Here is a 24,489-nt window from a genome sequence, read left to right as displayed (position 1 = left end):
ATTAAACTTCAGTTTTTGCATTTTGCTGAATTTTGCAACCGAGTTCTCAGCTCAAAAAACATACAAAACCTGTGTTATTGTTCATTTTTCTTTTAAATAGCAAAGGGGAAAGGAGACTGACTAGAACTATGAATGAACACAAACAAAACTAACGCAGACTGTAAAGAAACTGATGCATCCATCCTGATTCCTTGCATATTTCTATACATTTAAGGCATTTTCTAGATGGAAAGCCCCTTTTAGATTTTCTTGCTTGGGAATGTTAATGGGGCAGAAACCCTGTCCTTTTTGGCATATGATACCCATATCACTGTCAATTAACTAATGCACACCCAACATTCCATGGAGCAGCCTTTGAAAACAAACATCCCAAGAAACATAAGAGGTGATGGCTTGCACTGGCACGGAACTTGTATTCCTGGGAGAGAGGTTTGGACTATTTAGGAATATTTTTGGTTCTTCTCTTCATTTTTACTTATGGTGGGAGATAGATATATAGATAGATAGAAAGAAAGAAAAATAACTATAGTCAATATTATATCTGGTTGCTCAGCAAACAGTGAAGTTTCTCCAAGTTTCCAGTGCTTATGTCTGGCAGGCCTTTAGGCACTTAGTGGAATCTCCACAGCTCTGCTACTTTGTCCTGTGGGTTACTACGTATATGTAAAAAACATTGACTTATATGTTTACATAGTAAACATTACATAATATAATACAGAGTATTATATTAACATGACTGAATGAACACAATGTTAATTTGAACATATATGATATGCTTTGCCTTTTACCAGTGGAGGATAGTGGCTCACCAGTTGCATTTAGACTGGTCAGATCCAAATCTGAATTACCACTCAGCCATGGAACTCGGTGGGTGACCTTGGGACAAACATCATCTCTCAGCCTAAATGATTTCTTAGGGTCGTTATAAATGATGAAATGGGGGAAACTGTATGTACACTACTCTGGGTTCAATGGAAGAATGGCAGAAGAAAAAAATTCCAATGCCTACAATAAAGTACATTTTGACAGAGTCCTCCTGTAAACTTAAGCTTCCTGTCCACATTTTTTTTGGGGGGGGGACGACTATGGACATGACTTGTGTAGTCCAGATTTAAACTACTGTTGAACTGGGCTGCCTTAGTGAACAGTGCTCTCTGAAGCAGGATTGGGATTTCTTTGGAGTTGAAAAGGTGGGTCAGAGGTTAACCAAGTCAGTATTTTATTTTCCCTTGAGCAAATGAGCTGACTTTTTGACAACCAGAAATTACCCCTTTGACATAAAGGGGCATGGAAGCTCATTTCTGCATCTATAAGCATAAAATAACCTGTTTGCTTTAAAAACATGCCAGCCGCAGAATTTCCCATGCCCACAAAACACAATAATGAACAAGAGACTCTTCCAGCATTAGAGTCACGACTAGGGAAGGCTCAGAAAAGGCTGCTTGTTGGCATGGCTCACCTGGTACTTTTAGCATGCTGCCGTGCTCTGGGCTGTGGTCTGTTTCCCCCAGGGCCGTAGGCCTTAAAAGAGCTCAACAGGCTGACAGCCAGTGTGGTTTTGACTACATGTTCCTTTCTAAAGCAGCCTCTAATACTAAAAACAACCCCATGCCTCACACTAGATGATTGGCCCTTTGATGCTGCATTCATCTCCAGGTTCTAAATACATCTTCAAAACCCACAACATGTGTACACTGGATATCAGTGCATCTGTGCAATGTGGATGCCTTCTAAAGGTCTTTGGAATTTGCTAGCAGCTCACAAAAACTGCATACGTACTTGAGTGTTAACTGGTGAGCTTGAACGAAAGAGGGAGCATGCAGGTCGCACCTCAAGCACCACATTGGGTGGTATTACATGCCATCCTCCTCCGTCTTTTCTGCTGCTCCTCACTGCAATGGTACAGCATGTACACCTGCTTCCTAATCTTATCTGGAGCTCTGCACTGTCTTGTAGGCATGGCTGGGGATGGCTAATCAACCTCCCACTCACCCTAGAAAGGCTTGAGGTTCTTTGAATGTTGCAGCTCGCCGTTTGTGGGGGGAGTGCCACTGCTGTGAAGGGAGACACCACAGGAGGGGATCAGTCAGAACAGAGGCATACTGATGGTGGTTTCTTGCACGTTGCCAAAAGGAGGGCAAAGATTTCAGTAAAATGTGCATAGGCTTGTTTAGAGCCAGTTCTGATGATTTAAATAGACTATGTCGCTCACCACAGTGGGGATGACCAAGTAAGCGGCCTGCCTGCATTCCAGGTGCTAACTTTGGATGGGTGGCTTCAAGATGCCCCTCTCCCTTCTTAGGGTTCTTTATAGTTTAATTGGACAGTCCTTCAAATAAACAACACCATCAAATGAAGGACTGTCTTCTGATAGGCCTTCAAACTGAGAACTGCCTTGGGTAAAGTAGGGCATGTGGCTACACAACCTCCACTTTGCAAGCCAGGGCATTTGCTTTTGTAAGAATTCCTCTTTCTGCAGTACTTCTAAGAGGATCCTTTTCTCTTACAGAACCCACTTTGCAGAAGATGGTACAGCACTAGTGATCTGCCCAGTGCAGGAAGCAGCTGCCCTCTTGGAGTCTCCTTTCCGGCCATCAAAGGAGGGTGGATGAGGAGCTGGGAGTCTTCTACTGCTGTTAAACACAGAAGGAAGGCAAGCTCAGGGGTGAGGGGAGAGACCTTTGTTTCAGGCACAAAACATCTAAAGCACCCTTGGCAAGCATGTACATTCAGAAAATGCTGGATGCGGTAGGCAACTTGGAATATTCCATGTTGAACTGAGAGTTATTTGACATGGTTTGTTTTTGACTGTTTATGTGACCAGCAACCCATGCAGTCATTTGATCTCAAATTTATTTAGAAGTGCTTAAAACTGAAGAAAATTCATCTCATCATATTGTAAGTCTCTCCATCTTTTTTAGTTCCCTAATAATCCTGCCCAGAAAAATTGCATGTACTGAGGAGGCACTGACTAGCACATCATCTTCTTGATTCTGCAAAGGGCTGACTGCAGACAACTGCATGCATTTGCCCCTGGCAGCACAGTGGCAAGTCCAGCTTTCAGAGACAGAGCCAGAGCTGGCATCAGGGATGGGTGGGGCTGTAAACCTGCTGAGGGCCCATAACCCATCAGGGACCTTCTGATGAGCCTGCCCTGGACTTGGTGCTCCTCTGCACCACTGTGGTCTGCTCATTTATCTCCTCTTGCTTAGGCACAGACAATGGAGGTGGTGAATTAAAGGAGCAGTAGGTGCCATTGCTCACCGGCTCCTTGCCTATGACAGTAATGGTGGGGAGAGAGAAGCAGGGCCATCAGGGGTGTCTTTTCCAAGTGACCTCAACAACTGGAATCCAGTAGTGGATGGGACTCTTCACTCAACCAAGCAACATGCTTGTCCCATCATGTTCCCTAGTCTCCTGTGATAGCGCACATTGCAATAATCACGGAAGAGCAACACTGGTGAAGATCCCTGCTAATTGTTCACCTGTGCAAGATATTTCATCAACAATCTGGTCCTTCTTCACCTTCTGTGATGTAGTCAGTATGTGACATCATTACGATACAGATAATGTCCCAGTGAGACATTCTGGCTAGTGCAGAAAAGTTTTGATTTTTAATTCTTAAAGAATTTCTTAAAGAAATAATGCATTCTACCGTGGCCAAACACTTCCTGGTGTACAGATATCCTTGCGGAACACAGTGTGACAAAATCAGCAAGTCTAATCTCGACCAAAGCAACATACTGTTGTGTTGTAAACCTTCCTCCTCAGTCTCAATGGCTGAGGCATCCATTTCTCACTCCTTGTCATTTCTGAATCATTTAACAGGCTACTTGACTTGGCTACTTGCCCTTAGCATGGGGATGGGATCTCAGACTGCCAGAAACTTGAGCAGGATCTGGCTGAACACTATAGTAAAAAGTAGATCCTTGGTCATCTGAAAAATCTGTAATTAGGATGATGTGCTCGATGCAGTATTTTAATCAATGTCTAATGTCCAACCAATGCCTCAGATTTAGGAAAAATGAAAATAAAGGGCTGAAAATGGCATAAACATGAAAGGAAAGGTTCTTTGGAAGCTGGCTTCTTCTGTCTACTGCCCTTTTCTGTGCTCCTGCCCACCATGGCATACATAAAGCCCCAGCTCTAATTTTGCATGTAGAGGTGAAAGTTGGTCCTGGTGAACTCCTGATGGATGGTGTCAAGCAAAGTGTCTGAATCTTGTGCCATTTCTGGCAGGGTCGGTTGTCCAGCGAGAAAATTCTGCTCTGGTGTGTACGTGAAGCTGAAAGTGCTTGAGTAAATTAGTCCATCATTCCTTAGCAGCAGGAGAGGGACAGTGATGGGGTATCTCAGCCACCTCCAGTCATGGCTAAATGCAGAGACATCTGGAACAACGCACACTAAGGACTTGGGACTCCTAAAGGAAGAAAATATACCAGACAAGGACAAAATGCAGCCTTTCTCCCCTTCCCCACTCTCAGAGTTTTACATCAGGACAGATCAATGGATACTGCAGAAGCTGAGGCCACGCACTGTCTCCAGGCAGCACGAGAGCCAGCGTACCATTGAATACCAGTTGCAAAATGGGAGAGGGTATTGCCCTCTTGTGCTGTTTGTGAGCTTCCCAGAAGCCCCTGTTTGGCCAAGTGGGGAAAAGTTTGCTGGACTTTGCTCTGATCTAGCAGAGTTCTTCTTATGTTCCTATCGTAAGGGAGTGGCAGGATGCCTCAAACTGCCAGAAACTCGAGAAGGATTTGGGTGAGCTCCATAATAGAAATACCAGCATTTGGTTATCTGAATTTGAGCAGAATCTTGCTCTTACTTGCGTTCCTCAATATGCGGGAATGCTTTTGCCTACCATATCACACAAATACCAAAGAGAACAGATCTTATGTTACAGAAAAATCAGTTTTGTATTGCTTTAATTGTCATGGCTTCCTCCAAAGAATTCTGCAGTTTGTAGGTAATTTGTGTGTGGCCAAAGTCACGATCACTTTAGTTACATCCTCTTTGGACTAATGTGATGGGACTGCCTTTGAAAACTGTTAAGAAACTTCAACTGGTCCAGAATGCTGCAGTGAGATGCTTGACCAGGGCCAGTTATAGTGAGTTCCTTATTACAGCAGCTCCATTAGCTAGCAGCCTGTTGCTGGCAGAATCCAAAGTCCTGGTTCTGACCTAAAAAGCCCTATATGGCTTGGGACCAGGGTCCCTGGGAGACCACCTCCTCCTATATGGGCTTGCCTGTTTCTGAAGGACTTCTAGAAAGGCTCTTTTTTGCAGACTGCCATTTCAGAAGGCTGTTTGGTGGTAATCAGAGAGAGGGCTTTTTTGGAGGCCAATCCAAGGTTGCAGGGCAGGGCAGGGCAGAACCAGAGATCTGCTTCCCCTCTGCTGTTCTTCCCACTGGCGGGCAAAGAGCGCTTTATTAAAGAAACACTTTGGCCTGCAAAGGGGTCTGCTGGGTTGAGTATGCTAATCTATCCTTTTATTGTTTTAATCAATTTTAATTGTGCCTTTAAGCTGCCTTATGATCCCCCCTTTTTTGAAGAAAGGTGGGGTACAAATTCAATGAATCAATAAATAATCTGGGTCTCGTATTGTGATGAATGTTTAGAAGATCCTCATTTTGTTCCGATAACTTGCAGCTCTGAGTTCCTTGGGGGAAGAGTGGTGCAGAAATATGAAGTTTTGCATCCTTGTTTCCATCTGAGAGTTTCTGGCCAGACTTTTGTACTGACCAAGAAGGAACGGGGCTCCTAACCATGGCCACAGACAGCATCTTCATAGAGGCAGGAACTTTGGATTGCTACTAGTCTATGGTGCAACCATTTCCCTTTCTCCTCAGGCAGGTACAGTGGGGTCTATTAGTGATTTTTACCTTGTTAAAAAGGTACCGGGAAATGTGCTACAAAGGGATGGTGTTATATATTGATCCCACCCAGTCCCTGGTAATTTCACTGATCCCTTTTGATACCACACAAGAAGATGTGAAGATACCCAAAGAATATGGGCTGTGAATTGGCCCAGATTGACATACCTTGTTTTCCAAACAGATTGTCTCTGTGTTTTTACCTGTACATAGTTTCAGCTTCCACATCTCCAAACCAAACCTTCAGGTTTGCATGGAAGTACTCGCCCTGCACTTCGAGCATTGCCACGTCCCCTCCACCCGTCAGCTGTGAGAAGCAGACCCAACCACAGGGGAGAGGATTACATATATCTCATCATGAAGGTACCACACAAGCCACCTCCCTCTTCCTCCTCCCAAGACTGGCGTATTTTTAAAGGAAATCTTCCTAGCTTACCCTCCAATGCATTTTAATGAATGGGTGAATGTAGCAGGGGCAACTGAGTGGTAGTGAGTGTCGCAGGGGCCACTGCATTCAACCACTGCTTTCCATTCAAAAGGACCCAGTTCAGTCTTTGATCTCTCTAGTTCTAGTCGAAAAGGCTCTCAGCTAGCTGAACTGGAGAATTTTTCCAAACAGCCCTTATGACAACATTCCCTACTCTGGTGCCGTCTAGATGTGTTGGACTGCAACTCCCATTGTTCCCAGCCAGCACAGAATTGGATTATAGCTATGCTAGCTGGAAATAAATGCAAATGCAGTCCAAAACATCAGGATGGGAATATTGTCTTAGGAAGCTGCTGCTAACCTGAGTAGAAAGCATCACAGCTAGATAGGCCAATGGTCTCCAGCAAGAGAGAGCAGCTCCATATCTTTGTAAGCTTCCATTGCTCTAGAGCAGCCTTCCCCACCTTTGTACCCCAGATGTTTTGGACCACAGTTCTCATCAACTCTGGCCAGCAACCCTCTTGTTGGATGTAAGGGGAGTTGCAGTATATAATATCTGGAGAGTGTCATAGAGGAAAGCATGTGACAGAGGCTTCATAAAGCAGTGGCTTCCACACTGCAAATTAAGAGGACATCAGATCTACATGTTCATCCAGAACATACTGGTTTAGAGCTGAATGCTTAAGTGACTGCAGAAGAACACATGAGGCCGGTACTGTTCTTCACATCCTGTCATTCACCTCCAGTAAGAGAAGCTTACCTTTCTGGAACACCCACTTTTCCAAAGGGGTTCCAGATCAGCTTTAGGCCCCACAAACAAGTTCACATACTTGTGTGCTGCATGCATTTACTGGAAGCATTGCCACATTCTGGTTCAGTACAAAGTGCATCTTGGGACTGACAAAAGGAGGAGGTGGTTAAAGGGTCTTTAACCTATTTGCAAATAACCTTGGGTGCCATACCAGGAAACAGGAATGTCAGATAGAATTGCAGCTTCCTGAAGCTGGTTTTGACAAAGCATTTGCCTGGGTTTTTCTTCCATAAAGCAGCCAGGCAGAAGTGTGGGGAAAAGCCTTTACTCACCTCCAGAGCTGTTACAAGAGGGACTGGGCTCACAGGATCCCGAATGCTGGTTAGGCTGTCACTGAATGTATATTCCACAGTCTCTGTGCCAATGATGGTCCAGCAGGAGCTGTCATTCAGCAACTCCCGATTTGCTTCCTTTGGGCATGGAGAGGCCTGCATAACCATCAGGGACATTTAAAGATGAGGAATTAGCTCAGTCACAATTTCTGTGGTTGTTGCCACTTCCTACTGACATTTGAGTAGTGGAATTGTGCTCAGGGGACAATTTCTTACATCACTGGTGTTGCTGCCCCAAGGAGGTGCAGAGTTGTGCTGGTTCCTTTCCAGAAGTGGCTGAATATTTTTTGCCTGAAGCAAGATGGCACTTTCCCCATTGCACGGCCAACAGCAGACTGGATCAACAGTGGGATCTTTCTTTAAAACTGGAATGCTTTAACTAGGAGTCTTGTGCTGAGCAGAAGGGTTGGACTTGATGACCTTACAGGCCCCTTCCAACTCTACTGCAATATGATTCTGTGTTAATGGAACTGCATCTGAAGACAGCAGGCAATTTTAGAGCAGGCTGCTTAGCATGATGCTTACTCCACCAACACTTTGAGTTTGCTGCCACCTCAAACAGTGGCCTCCCTCTGCCCACCTGTGCAGGCTCCCCTGATATTTAGAGTCCCGAGTCTCCAGGTTCTAAATCAGCAAGCTGATCTGAGTAAAGAAGCCTACCCACTGAAGCATTCTCTGACTCATGCAGGACAAAGACTGTGATTAAGCAGAGCCAGAGACTGTGTGCTTGTTCCCCCATTTGCTGACTGAACTCAGAATGTCTGGAAGAAGCCACCTCTCTCAGTAGCTTCAGCTTTTGCTGTGTATTGTATCACACACAGTCCTGAACTGGGGAGTGACACCCAAGGCAGTTTTTTCTCCTGGTGGAACTACTTCCACCAGCAGAATTGGGAAGGGGACAAATCCCTTGCAGCCCTTGGTGTACTCTCTGCTCACAAGAAATGGGAGACCCTTCCAAGGAGATCTGGAGATGGGGTTTGCAGGGTGAAACAAAGATGAAAAAATTCTGTGGGGTGAGAACAATTCTGTCCTGGATAGGCTACTGGGAGAACATTATGCAATTTCTTCTAACTCTAATTCAAGCTCTTGGCAGGAGGCCTTAGCAAATCCTAAAGCTCCTGGCAGGAGCCCTTAGCAAATCATAGCCTACGGAAGAATCAAGAAGCTTTCTAGGATGCTTTAGTTTTCAACCACTGGCAGCTTTCTCTAAGTACCCAGAATTTTCCTCTGTCCTGCTGGCCTGCTGTCATCCCTGTCTCGTCAGCCACATGGAGCAGGCAGGAACGCACCGTAAGCAGATGTAGCCGGCACACGGAGACTTTGTAACTCTGACATGCATAATTTCAGTCCTTGTTCAACATTACAAAGTGAAGATCAGATATGCCATGTCAGTGCATGGAATCCCCTAAATCAGGGGAAGGGCCGCGGTCCAGTGATAAAGCACACACTTTCCATGCAGGAGGTCTGACCTTCAATTTTCAGCATCTCTTGGCAGGGTTTGAAAAAATCCTGTCCTGAAACCCTGCAGAGCTTCTGCCAGTCATTGTCAGCAATACTGGGTAAGATGGGCCAAGGCTCCGATGCAGCATGAAGCAGTTTTCCATATTTCTGTATCTGCAGAGTCCAAATTAAAGAATGCAGCAACACTTGCAACACAGCAATAGCGCCAGGGGTGGAGGACGGTCTATCAATCTGGGACAAAGAGTGGTCCAGTCCCCTACCCCGTTTTGCTCTGCACACCCATTACCTGGAACTGGATCACTTTCTCTGTTGAGAGGCAGAGGTACATTCCACTGCTCCCATGAAGCTGGAAAGCACATTTGTGCAGCTGGGAGACTGGCTCATCCACATCCAACATCACTGATTGTTTAGCAACTTTCCGAATGATCTGGGAAGAGGATAAATTAATAAAAGTTCAAAACAAGCAAAGAAATATTCCCCTTCAGAAGGAAGGTGAAGGGAAATGCTCTTTTTCTTAAGCCTAAAGGACTGGGCTGGTATCTTTCTGTGTTAGCAAGCTTAAGAAAAATGTATTGATGCAGTGATCAGAAACTTAAATCTGATCTGTAAGCACCTAAAGGTAGGAGGCTACATTCTACATGTAGGGAAATCATGTTCTATGAAGCAGCCCTAGCAGTCCATAGCACCATGCAGAAATTACATTTCTTTTCCATGTGTGCACGTGTGTGTGTGTGTGTGCGCGTGAGAGGGAGGGGAGAGAGAGAATTCCTATTTAAGGACTTTTCCTGTAGGTGGTCGTCACCTTCTTAAGGGCTAGATCAAGGAAAGAAGCATTAGTGGGGTTGGTAGATGCATGGAATAATCAGCATCTAATATGGTAAAAAAACCCTGAAAATATAATTTCTTAAAAGTTGCAAAACAGTATGGTGATAAAATACTGTTCCATTCATCACAGTGATGGCATCTGCGCTATCCAGAGAGAATTGCAAAACCATATTTTGTACTGGACCTCCAAAAGGCCCTCTAGAGCTAATACTAAGTACAAAGAAAATGCATAGGATAGGCAAAGCAATTAGCTTACACCATCCCCTACCTGCAATAATAAAATAAAAGGTTGATGGAGCTGCATCCTTCCTATGGCAATGTCAGCTCTAACCAAACATGGTTGGCTGTAGGTTCCAGTGACATGGTAGAAAAACAGCCTTTCCTATTGGCTGGCAGGAATCACCCAAGGAGACTAGGTGATTAGTTCATCATATTTTTATGTGGTGACTAAGCAAGATTTCTGTTCACTTGGAAAGGGCAGGGAGAGAAAGTAACCATCACAAAATCTGGGTGAAACAGGAAACCTAACATGGTATAACAGGTTGAAATCTCAGGCCAAACCGGGTCTACCTGGGTTCCTATTCTGACCCCAGTGACCCCTCAGATAAACCTGGTTTGCTCTCTTTGGTTCACTGTGGCCAAGCTTAACCTTTCCTTGGCTGAAATGCTCTCTTAAGACTTAGTTACTGGTTTTACGAGCCTTAAGCTAAGGTCTTTTTGTCCCTTCAACCTTTTAGTTTTGAACCTATACACGATTGGACTGCCCTCCACCAAGATTCTTCCAAACTGAATTTGGCCTTTGAGCTGAAAGCTGTTTGAGATCCTGGTGTTTAGAATTGCAGATAATTTTGAAAAGTGAGATTCCCTCATAATTTCCCTTCCATTTTATTGTTAACCCTTACCAGAGGAGGAAGAGCAATGCCAGTAGTTGTGCAGATAAGTCGAACTATAGAACCATAGCGAATGTAGCCTTCTCGCAGAGGGAACTCACCCTGGGACCGAGAACAGAAATCATCTGCTTCAGACAGAAAAAGGAGAGAACGTGGAGTGAGAAATACTAAACTCTGGAGGCAAAAATCTGGAAGTGGACTTAAACATTTTAAGAACATTGCTTCTAGAGTATAACATTGAGACTCTAAATTTAGCCCAATTAGCCATGATTGAACTTGGAGTATTTACTATTGCTCTATTCTCTGTCTGTATTTGCCAGATAACAGCAAACTTCTGCAGCAGGAGATGGAGAGAAGCACTCACACAGAGAGAGGAAGAATGAGAGAGAAAGCTGTGAGCTAAAGGATGGAATCATCTAGAGGTGCAGGATGGGTCATTGGTAGAACACATGCCTTGCATGCAGAAGGTTGCAGGTTTGATCTCTGGCATCTCCAGATAGATCTGGAAAAACTCCTGCCTGAAACCCTGGAGAGCAGCTGCCAATCAATCCGCACAATTGCAGCAGCCCACCAAGCCCTATTTAAGCCACAGTGGGGTGTGCTGGCAGCCATTTTAAGCCTTCAAGCTGCAGTGGGCAGTTGCTGTGGCTTCCTCTGTCACTCCAACCTGGCAAGGGTGGGTTGTCAGCATGATTAACAAACCCACAACCCATGGACTGTTTTTATGCCTTGCTGGGTTCAGATGACACAGTAAGCTATGGAAGCCTCCTTCTGTGATTTTAAAATGAGCTTTAAGCTTGTGCTTAAAGTAGCCCTTGAGCTTAAAGAGGTTCAACCTCGCTTTGAAATGCTCCTTGTAGAAAACAGCTATGTATCTGATATTGTAATGCTATTTAGCAAAGCACCCATCTGGGAGCTAATTTATGACTTAGACTGTTCACTTATTAAGGATGGTAATTAAGTGCTGAGCCTTAATCAACCACTCCTAGTTTTGGCAGGTTGTCACCCACTGAAGGGCACAGTTCTGTTAAGTTCAGTGATGCCACTAGGCTAGGAGGACAGGACCCCCAACGTTCAGCATGAATAATGAAAAATGGCCAAGTTATTGTCAGGTCTCACCCAGCTGAAGAGTAAATGCGGCCCATTGCCTGGCACTCGCGGTGAAGATGTCGCCCTCGGCAGAAAGATAACGGGTGCTGACCGTTTGGGAACGCAGGCGGTTGAAGAGGGAGACTTTTGAACCAGATGAAATGCACACTGCGGAATGGCAGGCAGACAGGGAGAAGGACATCAGAGACAAGGCTGAGAAGCACCTTAGGGGAATTTTCACATGGATGTTTAAGGGCGCAAACCTCTGCATGTTCAGACAGAAAAGCAGTCTTAACAGATCCAAGCATTTGCCAGCCAGTTGGGAACTGTAGGACTATTGTTCTGCCTGATTATGCATAGGATCAAGCCCCAATGGATTGAATGTAAATGCAGGTTTAATGCTGCAGTCCTCTGTACATTACCCTATATATTACTGTTTATTATGCAAAATTATATACTATATTCTGCAAAGTTATCAAAGCAATCAATGTTCTTAATTAATTTTGTTTATATGCTGCCAGTGGAATAGAATAATAAAGCACAGCAAGTAACAATTAATTCTTAGTGAGCAATAAAGGGGCCCGGTGATACACTGGGGGACTCCTGTCTGAGTAAATATGCCGGGAGTAAATATGCTGGGAGTAAACTGGGGGACTCCCGTCTGAGTAAATATTCAAATTGATGTAGAATAGCAGGGGAGCTGTCACTGAGGCTCCAGCTCGCTATTCCCATCGTTGCACCCTTCATTTTCCCCATGGCAACTTCCTTGAATTCTGCCACAGTGCAGCTCCACTTGTGGCTGTGTAAGAGAAATCACAGCAAGGCAGAAAAAGAAACCTTTCTGGGAAGCAAAAACGAAAAGCTCATACACAGGGACTGATCTTAATCTCACAACGAATCCAGAAGCAGCTGCTTGAGTAAAGCAGCAGGCTTAAAGCCTCATGTAGGGAAGCCCCAGATCACACTGTTGGCTCATATACCCTAACACTGTCTAATCAGAGTAGCAGCAGCAGCTCTGCAGGGGCTCAGGCAGAAAGCGCTCCTATCCCCTGCGACCCAGTCCTTTTCACTGGAGCTGGTGGGGACTAAACAAGGAACCTTCTGCCTACAGAGCAGCTGTCCTTCCCCTAAGCGGGGTCCCCTCCCCAGCCCATCTTTTGCACTTACAGTCTGTGTTCTTCAGGGACTGCTTCTTCTGGGACGGCTTGGAAATTACTTTGATCAGCTTGCTGTGGAATGTGCCAATCTCTTGCCCGTTGCTGAAAAAGAGCTTCAGGACCAGCCGGAAGTGCTTCCTCTTGTCTGAGTCCGAAATGTACAGCGCTTTGGCACAGCTGAATTCCTGCAGCAAAGGGACGTGTGCACATGACCAGCATGGGATGGGACATGGGATTAGTGCCTTGGTTGAAGGCTGCTTGAAGACAGGGAAACTAATTGGATTCCCCTGACCAGGTGTCTTCTAGGCGCATGGGACTGCAACTCCCATGCTGGCTGGGAATGATAGAAGTTGCAGTCCAACACTTGAAGGGAAGACTGAGTTAGATAGCCTCTGGCTCTTTTCTTAGCAATGGAAGAATGTGGTTGGAAGGCATATGATGCCGCAGTCCTGCTAAAGCTAAGCAGCTCCAGCCCTGGGCGGTGCTTGCATGCGCACTTAAACTTCATGCAAGGCGAGGCTTGTGTCATCCAACCCAAATGGACTCAGCTCATCCTGCAGCATTGCCCTGGAAGGAGGGAAGCAGTCCCCGTGGTCGGACCGCTTTCCACCCAGCCTACTACAGTTTTTTCCAATGGGCAGCTGCTCTCCAGCAGTGCAGGCGGAGGTCTGCTCCCTGATCTGATTAACTGGAGAGCAGATGGGTTGGACCAGCATCCTGATGCATGCCACATGCATGCTCTGAAACGAAAGTATGCCTCCGTCCCTAGCAGTGGTCCATCCAGCTCATTACTGCCTACTTGAATGTTCTGGTGTGGGAATCTGTGCATCTACTTTAACTCAGGGATGCACAACCTGTGCCTACTAGGCTATGTGCGGTCCTCAACGCATTCACTGTGGCCTGCTACAGATGCTCTGACACCCCAAACCCCCAGCTACTGAATTAACTTCTGTCACGAACCTCCTGATAAAGTCAACTTTTTCCTCATTGGTAGCCACTGGCAGCTTCTGCAGGAGGGGAGAGGGAGAAAAGGGAAGCCTTTTCACTCCTTCCCCCAGAGATATTTGTGCAAATAGGGCTTTTCCCCCTGCTGCTCCTAGCAGTGAGGAAAAGCGATCTGCATCAGAATCACTGGAATGCTCCTGTGTGTATGTGCACCTGTGTGTATGTGTGTATATGTTTGGGTGAGTGTGTGTGGCCCTTAGCCAGCATCACATTTTTAACCGGAGGTGCCAAGGAAAGGGCTGAGTCTGGAAACATCTACATGCAATTCAGCAGTACATTTTGTTGTTCCAGCCAAATTCTGGGACACATACTCCTTACAGTCATATAAAAAATTAAAATTTCAAGCTCTGCATTAGAACAGGGATACATAAGAAGCAAAAGCAAATTCTGATGAATTTTCTATATCTTCCCAGCAGTTCACAGCAAATTTTTACGAAATGTCTCTAATTATTCACTGCTAAGACATAAAGAGCCATCTTGGATATTACAAAGACATCATTATCAAGAGGAAGTGAATTGTTTCATTCTCCCACTAGTTGTCAGGGTTTCAAAGATCTCTTTAGGATCAGAATACCAGCTCCTCCACTTGTTTTTTGGCTACACCTTTTCCTATTGGCACCCTCTTGTAATATCTGTCAGAGCCACAGTTGGCATGACTTGAAAAAGGAATTAACTAGAATGCAAAATACAAGCTTTAGTTCTGAGCCTCCTTTGCCTAATACACTAGTATTAGGCACTTTTTTATACTACACCCAAACCCTCTCACATGCAAACTTACCTGAGTTAAAACTTGCTAAAATTTGCCCTGCCCACTTTTTGGCAAATGCAGTGCACGAAGGTGCACGGCTGTACCTCTTGAAAAGCAGCCCTCTTTATCTGCCTTAAACTCCTTGCACTTAAATCCAAGCAAGCTGTTACTGATTATATTAAGCCATAGTTTAAAAGCAAAAACCAGAAACATAATCCTGGCATATGTCTAGGCACCGTGCAAAGCATGAGGATCAAGCTACATGGTCTGTAAATTATGCTCTGAGCAGCAGACAAGTCTTGAAAGATTTTTTAAACTCACAGGTAACCACACAGAGCTGCAATTTAGATCACCGTGCAAGGGGGAGAGAAATTTAAACCTCCACCACGGCAGCTTGTTTCCCCAAATGCCGCCCCACACTCCATGCAGGGGATAAAAAGGAAGACAAATACTTTTAGCCTCTGCACAGGGAGAAGGATTTCTGAAAACAAGCAACTGAAGAAGAGGTTTAAAACTCCCCTACCTGTGTCAATTGCATTCACACTTACTTGTGAGTAAAAACAATATCCAAAGAGCTAAATATGCCCAAAATTTAACATATTGTATAGTCTGACCCTTATTTTGAAAGAAAAGGAGACAAACTGGGATTATCCCAATGATAAGATAAGTATTAAGGGAAATGGTTGAAATTGTTTCGGAATTATTAATAGCAAAGAGGATCTGTGGTATGTGGGGTACTTGTAGCTAAGCAACCCAACACCTGCAAGTAGCAATCTCAGTGCTTATCACTGCTGGTCCAAATTACCACTGAACCCCCACGACTGCTGGTTATCCTAGGCAGGTCCATGTTTACTCATCCCACTTTAGTGACACAAACTCTGCATGGGCTGCTGTGGGGAAGTAACATCTAGAAATGACCTTCAAGTGTGAAAAGTATCGCTCAATACTCAACTTAAACAGCATTATATTTACTGAAATCCTGGCTCATGCTATGGATGGCTTAATTAGATCCCCCACCCCACAGAGGGCACGGAAGGGCATCTACTCCCATCTCACCATCTCCAGTACAAAGGTTTGCAGGCTTTTGTAATGTTTTAAAAACCTGAAAAAGCCTCTTTGAACAGAGGCAAAAGCGGGTCAAAAGAGTTTGTGTGCTCTAAAGACAGCAATAGTCACATCACTTACAAGATCCTTAAAAACTATTTCTGTCTCCAGCATACAGAAGAAACATCAGACCCAGTTCATAACTGGTTTAGTCCCACAGCATACACATGGGATTCCACAGCTCCCACCACACACACACACACACACACACACACACACACACACACACACACAGAGAGAGAGAGAGAGAGAGAGAGAGAGAGAGAGAGAGAGAGAGAGAGAATGAGGAAAATGATACATTTTAGTGAATCAACAAACATTCCATATGCTGGATGTACGAGCTTTTCAGTTACACAGAATCCCTTTTCAGAGACAGAATTTTCTATACAAAATGAGATGATGTGATGTGTTTCAGCTGTTACTAGTGTCAGAAACTGAAGATCTTTAAAGTCCTTGAGCAGGAACTATATTAAGTGGATCACAAGCCATCTTGTCTTGATGGAGTGATTGGGTTTCACAGCCTCCAGCAACAGGGCTGTAAATTCTTTTGAGCAAGAGGTAGGGTGGAGGTGAGGGAACCCTTCACCCAAGAAACATAAGAAAACAAATTTGTGAGGCATAATTTCATTTCTAGTATGAATGAGCAAGAAAACAAGCTGGCCTTCACAGGGAAGTGTATCACCATGAACTACCATGGGCTCAGCTTGTCACCAGCAAGAATGGAAAGTGGGGTGAAGTGGTTCCCACTAGAATTTGTAACAGTTCCTATTCAAAGCCTTTAGAGGTTCATTTAAAGGGAATGCATTTACAAATGTTATTACAGGGGGAGTAAAAAGCATGGGGATGTTGAGGACTTTATTTACTCTGGGTTTTGGGACATCTAAATGGAAATTAATGCTCACGTGCAATTTATTCTGCACAGCCCAAAGCATCTCCTAGGTTTACAGCTCCCAGTCATCTTGGCGCTCTCTCCGTTCTGATAGGCTTTGCTTTCACAATGAGTTAAGCACTGCAAACACAAAGGTCCTTTCTGTAACTTTGCTGGCCCTCTTCTCGTCCCTGCATTCTTCCATGGCTCTAGATAATGCAAAATACATTTTTGTCCTATAAAAAGATGCCAAGTTATCAGTCCCTCTCTTGAACTTTGGGGACTGTTTAGGGGTTTCTTTCATCACTTATCAGCCAATGAAAGAAAGCACGTCCACTTGGCAAGAACCAGTATCAATGTTCATCAGCAAAATTCTACAGCTTTGCAAGCTGTGTAATCCCTGGCAGATCAGTAACCACAGAGGGCCAGTAATTAAAAACACAAAGGAAGAAAACAGTTTGACTTTTAAGGAGGAAGATGTTATGGATGCTATGAAGGAAGTTAGAACTGAATTCTACATGGATAGTACCATTATAAAGTCTGATCACTAGGTGACACTAGACTTGGGAAGAGACAAGAATTTCCTGGGTAATGGAGAAAAACCATGATATTCTTGTCTAACTTCTTCAGTGGGTATCCTCTAACCTACCATGATATGTTTCAAGATTCCCTGGAAAATGAAAAACAACCCATGCCTAGGCTTAGTATTAGAAAAGAAGCAACTGTTCTTTTCAAAAAATGAGAAAAACAATACAATCATATATTTTAAACCTGTGCATAGGTATATTCAACAGAAATCTGCAGCTAATCACAGCTCCACAATGACCATGCCAAGATGTACCATACTTGTGTTTAACTCATGTTGATCTCATTCACACATGTCTTTTTCAGGTGTGTACTTAAAGCAAATGTACAGTTTAAAAATGTGTGTGAAGTCCCTATACTGCCAGATTTTGGGACGGGGCCTGCTTCTCTCAAAATACAGCATTCCAGGAGTCTGGTGGTGAAGAAGAGGGATTGGAAATGAAATCCTTAGGTAAATGAGAGATTACCCAAGCAGACTGTCTCTGTTTTGGAACAGAGAGAGTAGAACAAAGAGGGTCAGAGCGGGAAGAGTATGAGTTCATTAACACAGTGGTTAGTTGTCAAGCTAAACAAGTGGAGCAATTATGTAAATCCAAGCAGCATTAACCTCCCTGAGGGTGGAACCAGCATGAATCTCCCTGAGGTTAGAGCCAGTCCTTTTCTGTAGGAGAGAGATTAATTTGGAATCAACTCTTTACGGTGGGCAAGAGCTAACGTCACAAATCAGAGGGATCACACTTTGATAGATGCTCCTTATGAACAACTTGTTAATTACTTGCTATTATTACTCACTCTATGTTGCAAAGCCAACCTTGCTAAATAAAGGACTGGACTGTAGAAATGGTTATTTTGAGCTGCGGGGAAAGGGGAAAGGGGGAGACACATTCTCACAACAGCTTGTCCTGCTTGTAATGTAATGGGGTACATTAGTCTCCATTTCATTTGTCATATATGCAATGTGTGGCATTTGCCAATTTATAGCATGCTGCTAGACCAGACTTCATCCAAGAGCTGAGTGCCTGTCTAGAGTGAGGCTTCCTGCTGTTTTTCAATGCTCAAATGTAAAAGACATTCAGGCAACCCAAGGCCAACATCAAAGGCTTTTTAGTCTGTTGACCAACATGGGCTTGTGCTGCAAGGGATCTTCCTGCTGTCAAGTTTACGATCTAAGATGGGAGTTTCCTCTTCCTATTCAAGGCATTAGCTGATCTCCAGTGCCTCAGCTGCCTCTTGGCAAAGTAGCAGTACTGGTAAATCACACAGTGTTCCAATGACATCACACACTTATTTATAGAAGTCAACCCCATATCCTTGTAGCAATATTCTGGTGGATTACTTGCAAATAGCCTTCCCACATAAAAAAATCTGGGCTAGGAAGGCTGGTCAATAGGAGCACTGTGTCAAATTTTCACCAAATTCAGAGTTCATATCTGACTCAGGAGTTTGCTTGAAACTGTACTTTTATTGGAGGGATCACCTATTTCAGCTAAAATGGTCTACCTGGCAACATAGCTTTAATTTTTGAGCTACACTGGTCCCCTACATAGGGATAGTTGTGTGTAACATAGTGACATACTGAATCTGATTAATGACAGGAAGGTAATAAGAGATGATGGGCCAAACCTGGTGTTGTTGATGCTTTATGCCGTTAAATCATCTCTGACCTGTGGCAACCCTCTGAAGGAACAACCTTCAAAATATCTTGTCCCTGACAGTCTCAAGACTGTGCTTTCTTTATGGAATCAGACCATCTGAAAGGTTGGTCTTCCCCTTCTTTTGTGTTCAGCATTCCCTAGCGTTTTTGTCCTCCCCAGAGAAACTTGCTTCTAATTATTTGCCCGAAGTATGACACTGCTTCATCACTGTTGCTTCCAGGCTAAACTAGACATGATGCTAAATGCACTTTTGGATTTAATATGAACTTTAAAAATGCAGATGCCAGCCTTTGGGAGGGTGATAATTTTCAACATCCCAGTAGGTAGAGAGAGGTAATTTAACTCCTCCTTTCACTACTGTGGTCCTGATGAAATTCTCTCCCGTGAAGTTGGAAAGAAATAAATTGTCCACTGATGAAGGATTTTCTCTGAAAGCAAAGAGCAGCTTCCAACAGAAACACAAAATAGAACAAAGGTTAAAATGCCCTCCCCAGCTGTTCAACTTTTAATAATTATCAGCCTCATCCCCTGGGATTTTAATAGGATCTAATCATAGATTCCCTTCTGGACCACCCCCTAAGAAGCAAGCAAGAGTGAGATTCAGGCCTAGGTAGCAGAATATGGCCTGATGTGTCCATGTGAAGAACATTGCTTTCAGATGAGAGAAATAAAACATTTGTATCTTTTGACCACTGAACTTGATTCTGGTTGGATTATTTTGGGGTTTCCACATCCTTGTTATGTCAGATCAGAGAATGCAAGATTGAAATGCTGGTTATATCAGACCATACCTGACTGTTTGGATCTGCTACTTACAAAGAGCCCAAGGCCTGCTGGTCTTTGGTGCTTTAATGTTTCCTTGTTAAATGATAAATCTTGTGAAAATCAGATTCTTGCAGAGCGACAAGAACATTTTGAAATCAATGAGTGTACAAGCAACTCATGCTCCACTGAGTGGGAGGCCGGCAGAGCTTTCATCCATGGTTAAATTATTGCTTATCCTCAGTGCCTCTTTTGTAAAAAAAAAAAAAAAAAAAAAAGTGCCGGAACTCACATCTCGTTCATCTTTTATTTAGGGTTTTTTAAGGGTAATCTTTTATTAGCAGGACTGGTGGTTGAGAATTAATTAGTAATTTTTTTCATCTTTAAATTTGGGGTCACACTTTTACACTAAAAATTAAAAAAAGATTTTCAATTCACCAACTTTTTTTAAAATAAAGAAATTATTTACCTTTTGCACGTAGCCAGTTGCTCTACACACACCAACACTGTGTCATGAAGCATAATGGTCTCTGCCCACAGTAAGCACTCAGCACATGACCACACGACCAGTCACAAGCCGAGCAGCGCCAAAAGCCGAGCGGCGCCATCACAACCAGCGCGGACACACAAGCAGCCCGCATGCACTATTTTGATGATTTTGCCGCCAACCTGCTACGCCCGACAGGGCGATTCAAAATCATGTGGAAAAATCCATCGAAAAAAGATGCCGGAACGCTGTTCCAGTGCGTTCTATGACAAAAAAAGCCCTGCTTATCCTTCTCATCATTATTATTTTTAAAGGAGTGACAAGTAGACCTAAGTGATAGGTTGAACACACTTATAAATCAGTTTGCCCCCTGTCCAAATGCACAACTTTATCAAGAGGTGTAGCATGTTAAATATGAGTTAGATAACATTTTTACAGCAGGTAGAATTTGCACCAGCATGTTTAAGATAGTCATATTGGGAGAATGACAAACAGCCCAGTAAATATTGGCAAGTCGTCTTCAACAACAAAAAACACTGAAACTATATCTTACACATGCCAAATCATCCTAAACATATAATTTTTCGATTTAAAAAAAAATATTCAGAATTGTATAGTAGTGGTTGTGAAATATCTAAGCAGGATATCAATGCTTTTTCCCAGATTAATTTTCCCTGGCAAGATATGTCACAAAGGCAGTTTTTCATGGTGTCCTTTTGAATTGATGAAATTAAGAAAGCCATCGTTAACATGAAATGGGAAAAGCAGCTGGTCCATATGGATTTCCAATTGAATGATACAAAACTTTTTCCAGCTTTTTAGTTCCCAAGCTTCATCATTTGTATAATTCTGTTTTTGAACAGAGTACTCTTTCATCAACATTCAATGATGCTTACATTTCAGTAATTCCTAAACCAGATAGAGATCATTCCCCGTGTGCTATAGACCTATTTCACTGATTAATGTTAATATTAAAATACTAACTGCAATTTTGCTGGCAGTCTCTGCAATGTTACTCCAGCTGGACCAGGTGGAATTAATTAAAAATAGGCAGGGGCTTTTGTTTTCAACTTTCCTGCAGAATGGTCAGAATGGTTTCAAATTTTATATAAATATTCTGGAGTCACAGTCAGCACCAACAGAATTGTGTGTTTACTTGAAATAGATACCAGTCATGGTGGTCCGCTTTCCCCATTGCTACTTGATTTTTTTTTGAATCGAATCCCTGGCATGTGCTGTGTGACAACACCATAATCATGGATGTGTGCATCTTGAGTTAGAATCTAAACTTATTCTCTTTGCTGATTATCTATTGTTTATTTTGGAACTCCATCTATTCTGGCTTTGATGCATATGATTAATGATCCTGGACATTTATCTGGTTAGTCTATTAACTAACCAAATTTGAAACTTTTTCTGTTGGAGATAATATATCCCCTAGTGTGTTATCCAATTAGCAATTTAGACTTTGCGCTGAGTTTATAACTTACGTATCTAAGAACACTTTTTCCAGGAGGCATATCAGAAATAATTAAGCTAAATGTTAGTAACTTGATTAATGTGATCTCAAGAGATATTGACAGATGGGCCTCTATGGGGTAAATGCACTTAAAATGAACATAATACCTCAGATTCTTTCTGTTTTATGTGACATTCCTTTATTTATACCTGGAAAGCAGTTTCAGAAGTGTAATGACTTGTTTCATAAATTTTATGGGGTTCCACTCAAAGAGGGTTGATTTAGCTTCCTTGATTTTTCCTTATACCATTGGGCCCATTTATTGACTTGAACTAGATTTTGGTCTTTTCCATTTGATTACATTCCTCTCCCTGGTTAGTTTTTGAATTTTCACTTCTGGATCCACTTCCCAGTGGATTGCACTGGGCTTCCATCATACCAAAACAGATAATGTGCCTCTTCCAGCTGTGGCAGTCACAGTGCTGTGGAATATATTACAGTGGAGTAGTCAATTGCAGTCTAATGCCTTTTCACATGCAAAATTAAATTTATGGGGTAATCAGGTAAGGAAATGTTTGCTTGACAAACCTGGACAGACAGGCTGAGTTTTACTTTAGATTACCTTGTTGGCTCTGATGATGATGATGATGATGATGATGATGATTTTGCCATTTTCTGCTTTGTGTGCTAGATATGAATTTCCAGCTACAACTGTGTGGCAAAACACGCAACTGAAACATTTTATTTATTCTTTTATTATATACTTGTATGCTGCTCACTATTCCAGTAGGAATCTCTAAGTGGCTTACAACAATAATCAAGATCACGATAATTAATAAGAGTAAAACAATAAATTCATCATATAAAACAACAACAATAAAGCAGTGGCCATTTAAGAATGCAGCAAGTGAGAAGGAAAACATATATTTTGGTATTCAAATATTTAAAATCAGTTGCTAAAACAGCTATTAAAATATCTGGAGAAGAAAAATGGTTTTGCCTGGCACTGAACAGAAAAGAATGTTGGTGCCAGGCAATTTTTTTAGGAGCCTCTTGCATAAATGGGGGTAGCCACCAAGAAGGTCCTTCTATTTGCCACACCTCCCACCTCCTTGAGGAATGGCTCTTTGAGAAGGACCTCTTGCTCAGATCTTAATGGATGGGTAGGCATATATGATGTAACACACCACTACTGCTACTAACAATATGGGAGAAGGTGGTCCTTTAGGCAGCCAGGTCCTAAGCTATTTGGGGCTTTCTATGTCAAGACAAGCACTTTAAATTGGGCCCGGGCTTCAACTGGGAACCAGTGTAACTTGTATAAAACAAATTTATGTGGGACTGCAAACTAACACCTTTTACTAACTGTGCAGTCCAATTCTGGCCCAATTGAATATGCTGGACCATCTTCAAAGGCAGCCCCATGTGTGGTAGCACAATGAATGGCGGACTTCATTAAACTTTCAATATTTGACTAGGTGGCCTTTAGGCATAATCTACAAATGGATGCATACATGGATATTTGGGGTGCCTTTGTTGAAGTCTATGTATAATTATTTTAAACAATGGTAATATGTTCTGTTATATACTAATACACACACACACACACACACACACAACTTGTCCTATGTTTCTGGATTTCACTCAAAAATTGTAAGTGTAAATATACAGAAACAGCATCGCAAATTTCTGCAGGATCATTGGCATTCACATTGCATAATGAAAGGCATATCTCTAATTATCTTCCGTACAGAGAGAATCATACTGGCTATGTGATGTTTGATTGTATTTCCCAATCTCTCCAAACCTATACCTTGTTTAATGTACACTGGAAGTCTTTCTCAAACGCAGTACCCATGAACACATGTGGAAGATTAATTTCTGGATCTATCGCTACCTGTTCATGGTGGAATCTGGCTGTACACATAGGACCACCTGTTTATCAGAGCTTGACACAAATGACTCCCTTTTTGCCGTATTTACCCACGAATGTTTCATTTCCGTACTTACCATGAAACTACAATCTAAGCAATCCACTGCATTTTCTTTTCTCTATAGATATCAATACTGCATTTGGTTGGTTTCAGCAGGCATCGCTAGAAAAACAATAATTTCTCCTGTGTGAGACACAGGAAATTTCACTGTGTGAGCTGAGTTATATATATGACTCTCCCATTGAAATGAATGTGGGTGGAGTTTCCAAAAAAAAAGAAGGTCTTTGGGAAGAATGAACAGGGAGCTAGTTTGTGTAACCAGTGACAAAGGAGTCATCTGTTGTTTTGAATAAAGACATTTTGCAGAATGGGAAAAGTTAATATTGGATCAGTCTTGATTTTAGTTGCTGGAAGGATTTAGGGAAGGCTTCATTCCACACAAATTGTGCACTCTTGTTAGAATTGGCCAAGCCTGTACTGTTTCCACTTTCTCCAGATCTGTAGCAATTTGTGTGAGGAAATCACATGTCCAAAGTACTGGACCTGTAATGTAAATAGCTGATATTTAGACAGCTTGATTAATAACCCAGCACTCTGTAACTGCCTCAGGACTGCATCCAGTCAGTTTAGGTGTTCTGGCAAGGAGCTGCTAAAAAGAATTATGACCATCTAGGTATACTGGACAAGCAGTCCATTGCAAGTCAGCAAGGACTAGTTCCATCAACCCCTGGAAAATGCTTGAGGAATTACATAGACTAAATGACATGGCATTCGATTTAAAAAGAATAAAAGCTGTTTCTTCATTGTCCCCTGGATGCATGTCCACCTGACAGCATCTGTGAGCTAAGTCTAATGTAGAAATTCACTGCAAATGATACAACATGCTCACTGCTCCAGGAACTGTTCAGATGTAGAACAGAAGGTAAATGTTGTAGAAGGTATCATCCACCTAGGTAGGTGAGCATCCTTTCTGGGACAATTAAGTTGTTGACCACCAGTGCAAAACTTTACCCCA

The 24,489-nt window shown here is 42.9% G+C and overlaps 1 protein-coding gene across 1 annotated transcript in view; it reads right to left on the bottom strand.

The window, feature by feature from the left end:
* Window positions 1–4,113: 4,113 nt before the first annotated feature.
* The window catches only part of RBPJL (recombination signal binding protein for immunoglobulin kappa J region like), a 34,745-nt gene continuing 14,369 nt past the window's right edge, over window positions 4,114–24,489 (bottom strand). The window contains exons 5-11 of the mRNA XM_044440223.1: window positions 12,878–13,052; window positions 11,741–11,878; window positions 10,634–10,746; window positions 9,193–9,333; window positions 7,386–7,541; window positions 6,079–6,182; window positions 4,114–4,420 (exon numbers count right to left, since the gene is read on the bottom strand). Of these exons, the coding sequence (XP_044296158.1) occupies window positions 4,147–4,420; window positions 6,079–6,182; window positions 7,386–7,541; window positions 9,193–9,333; window positions 10,634–10,746; window positions 11,741–11,878; window positions 12,878–13,052 (1,101 nt within the window). The 3' untranslated portion in view covers window positions 4,114–4,146. The remainder of the gene's footprint in view (window positions 4,421–6,078; window positions 6,183–7,385; window positions 7,542–9,192; window positions 9,334–10,633; window positions 10,747–11,740; window positions 11,879–12,877; window positions 13,053–24,489) is intronic.

This window comes from Varanus komodoensis, unplaced genomic scaffold, assembly GCF_004798865.1.
Source record: "Varanus komodoensis strain SLA01 unplaced genomic scaffold, ASM479886v1 scaffold37, whole genome shotgun sequence".
In the NCBI taxonomy this organism is placed as follows: Eukaryota; Metazoa; Chordata; class Lepidosauria; order Squamata; family Varanidae; genus Varanus; species Varanus komodoensis.
Note: the sequence above shows the minus strand (reverse complement) of the source record. Positions and strands in the feature narration are given on the sequence as shown.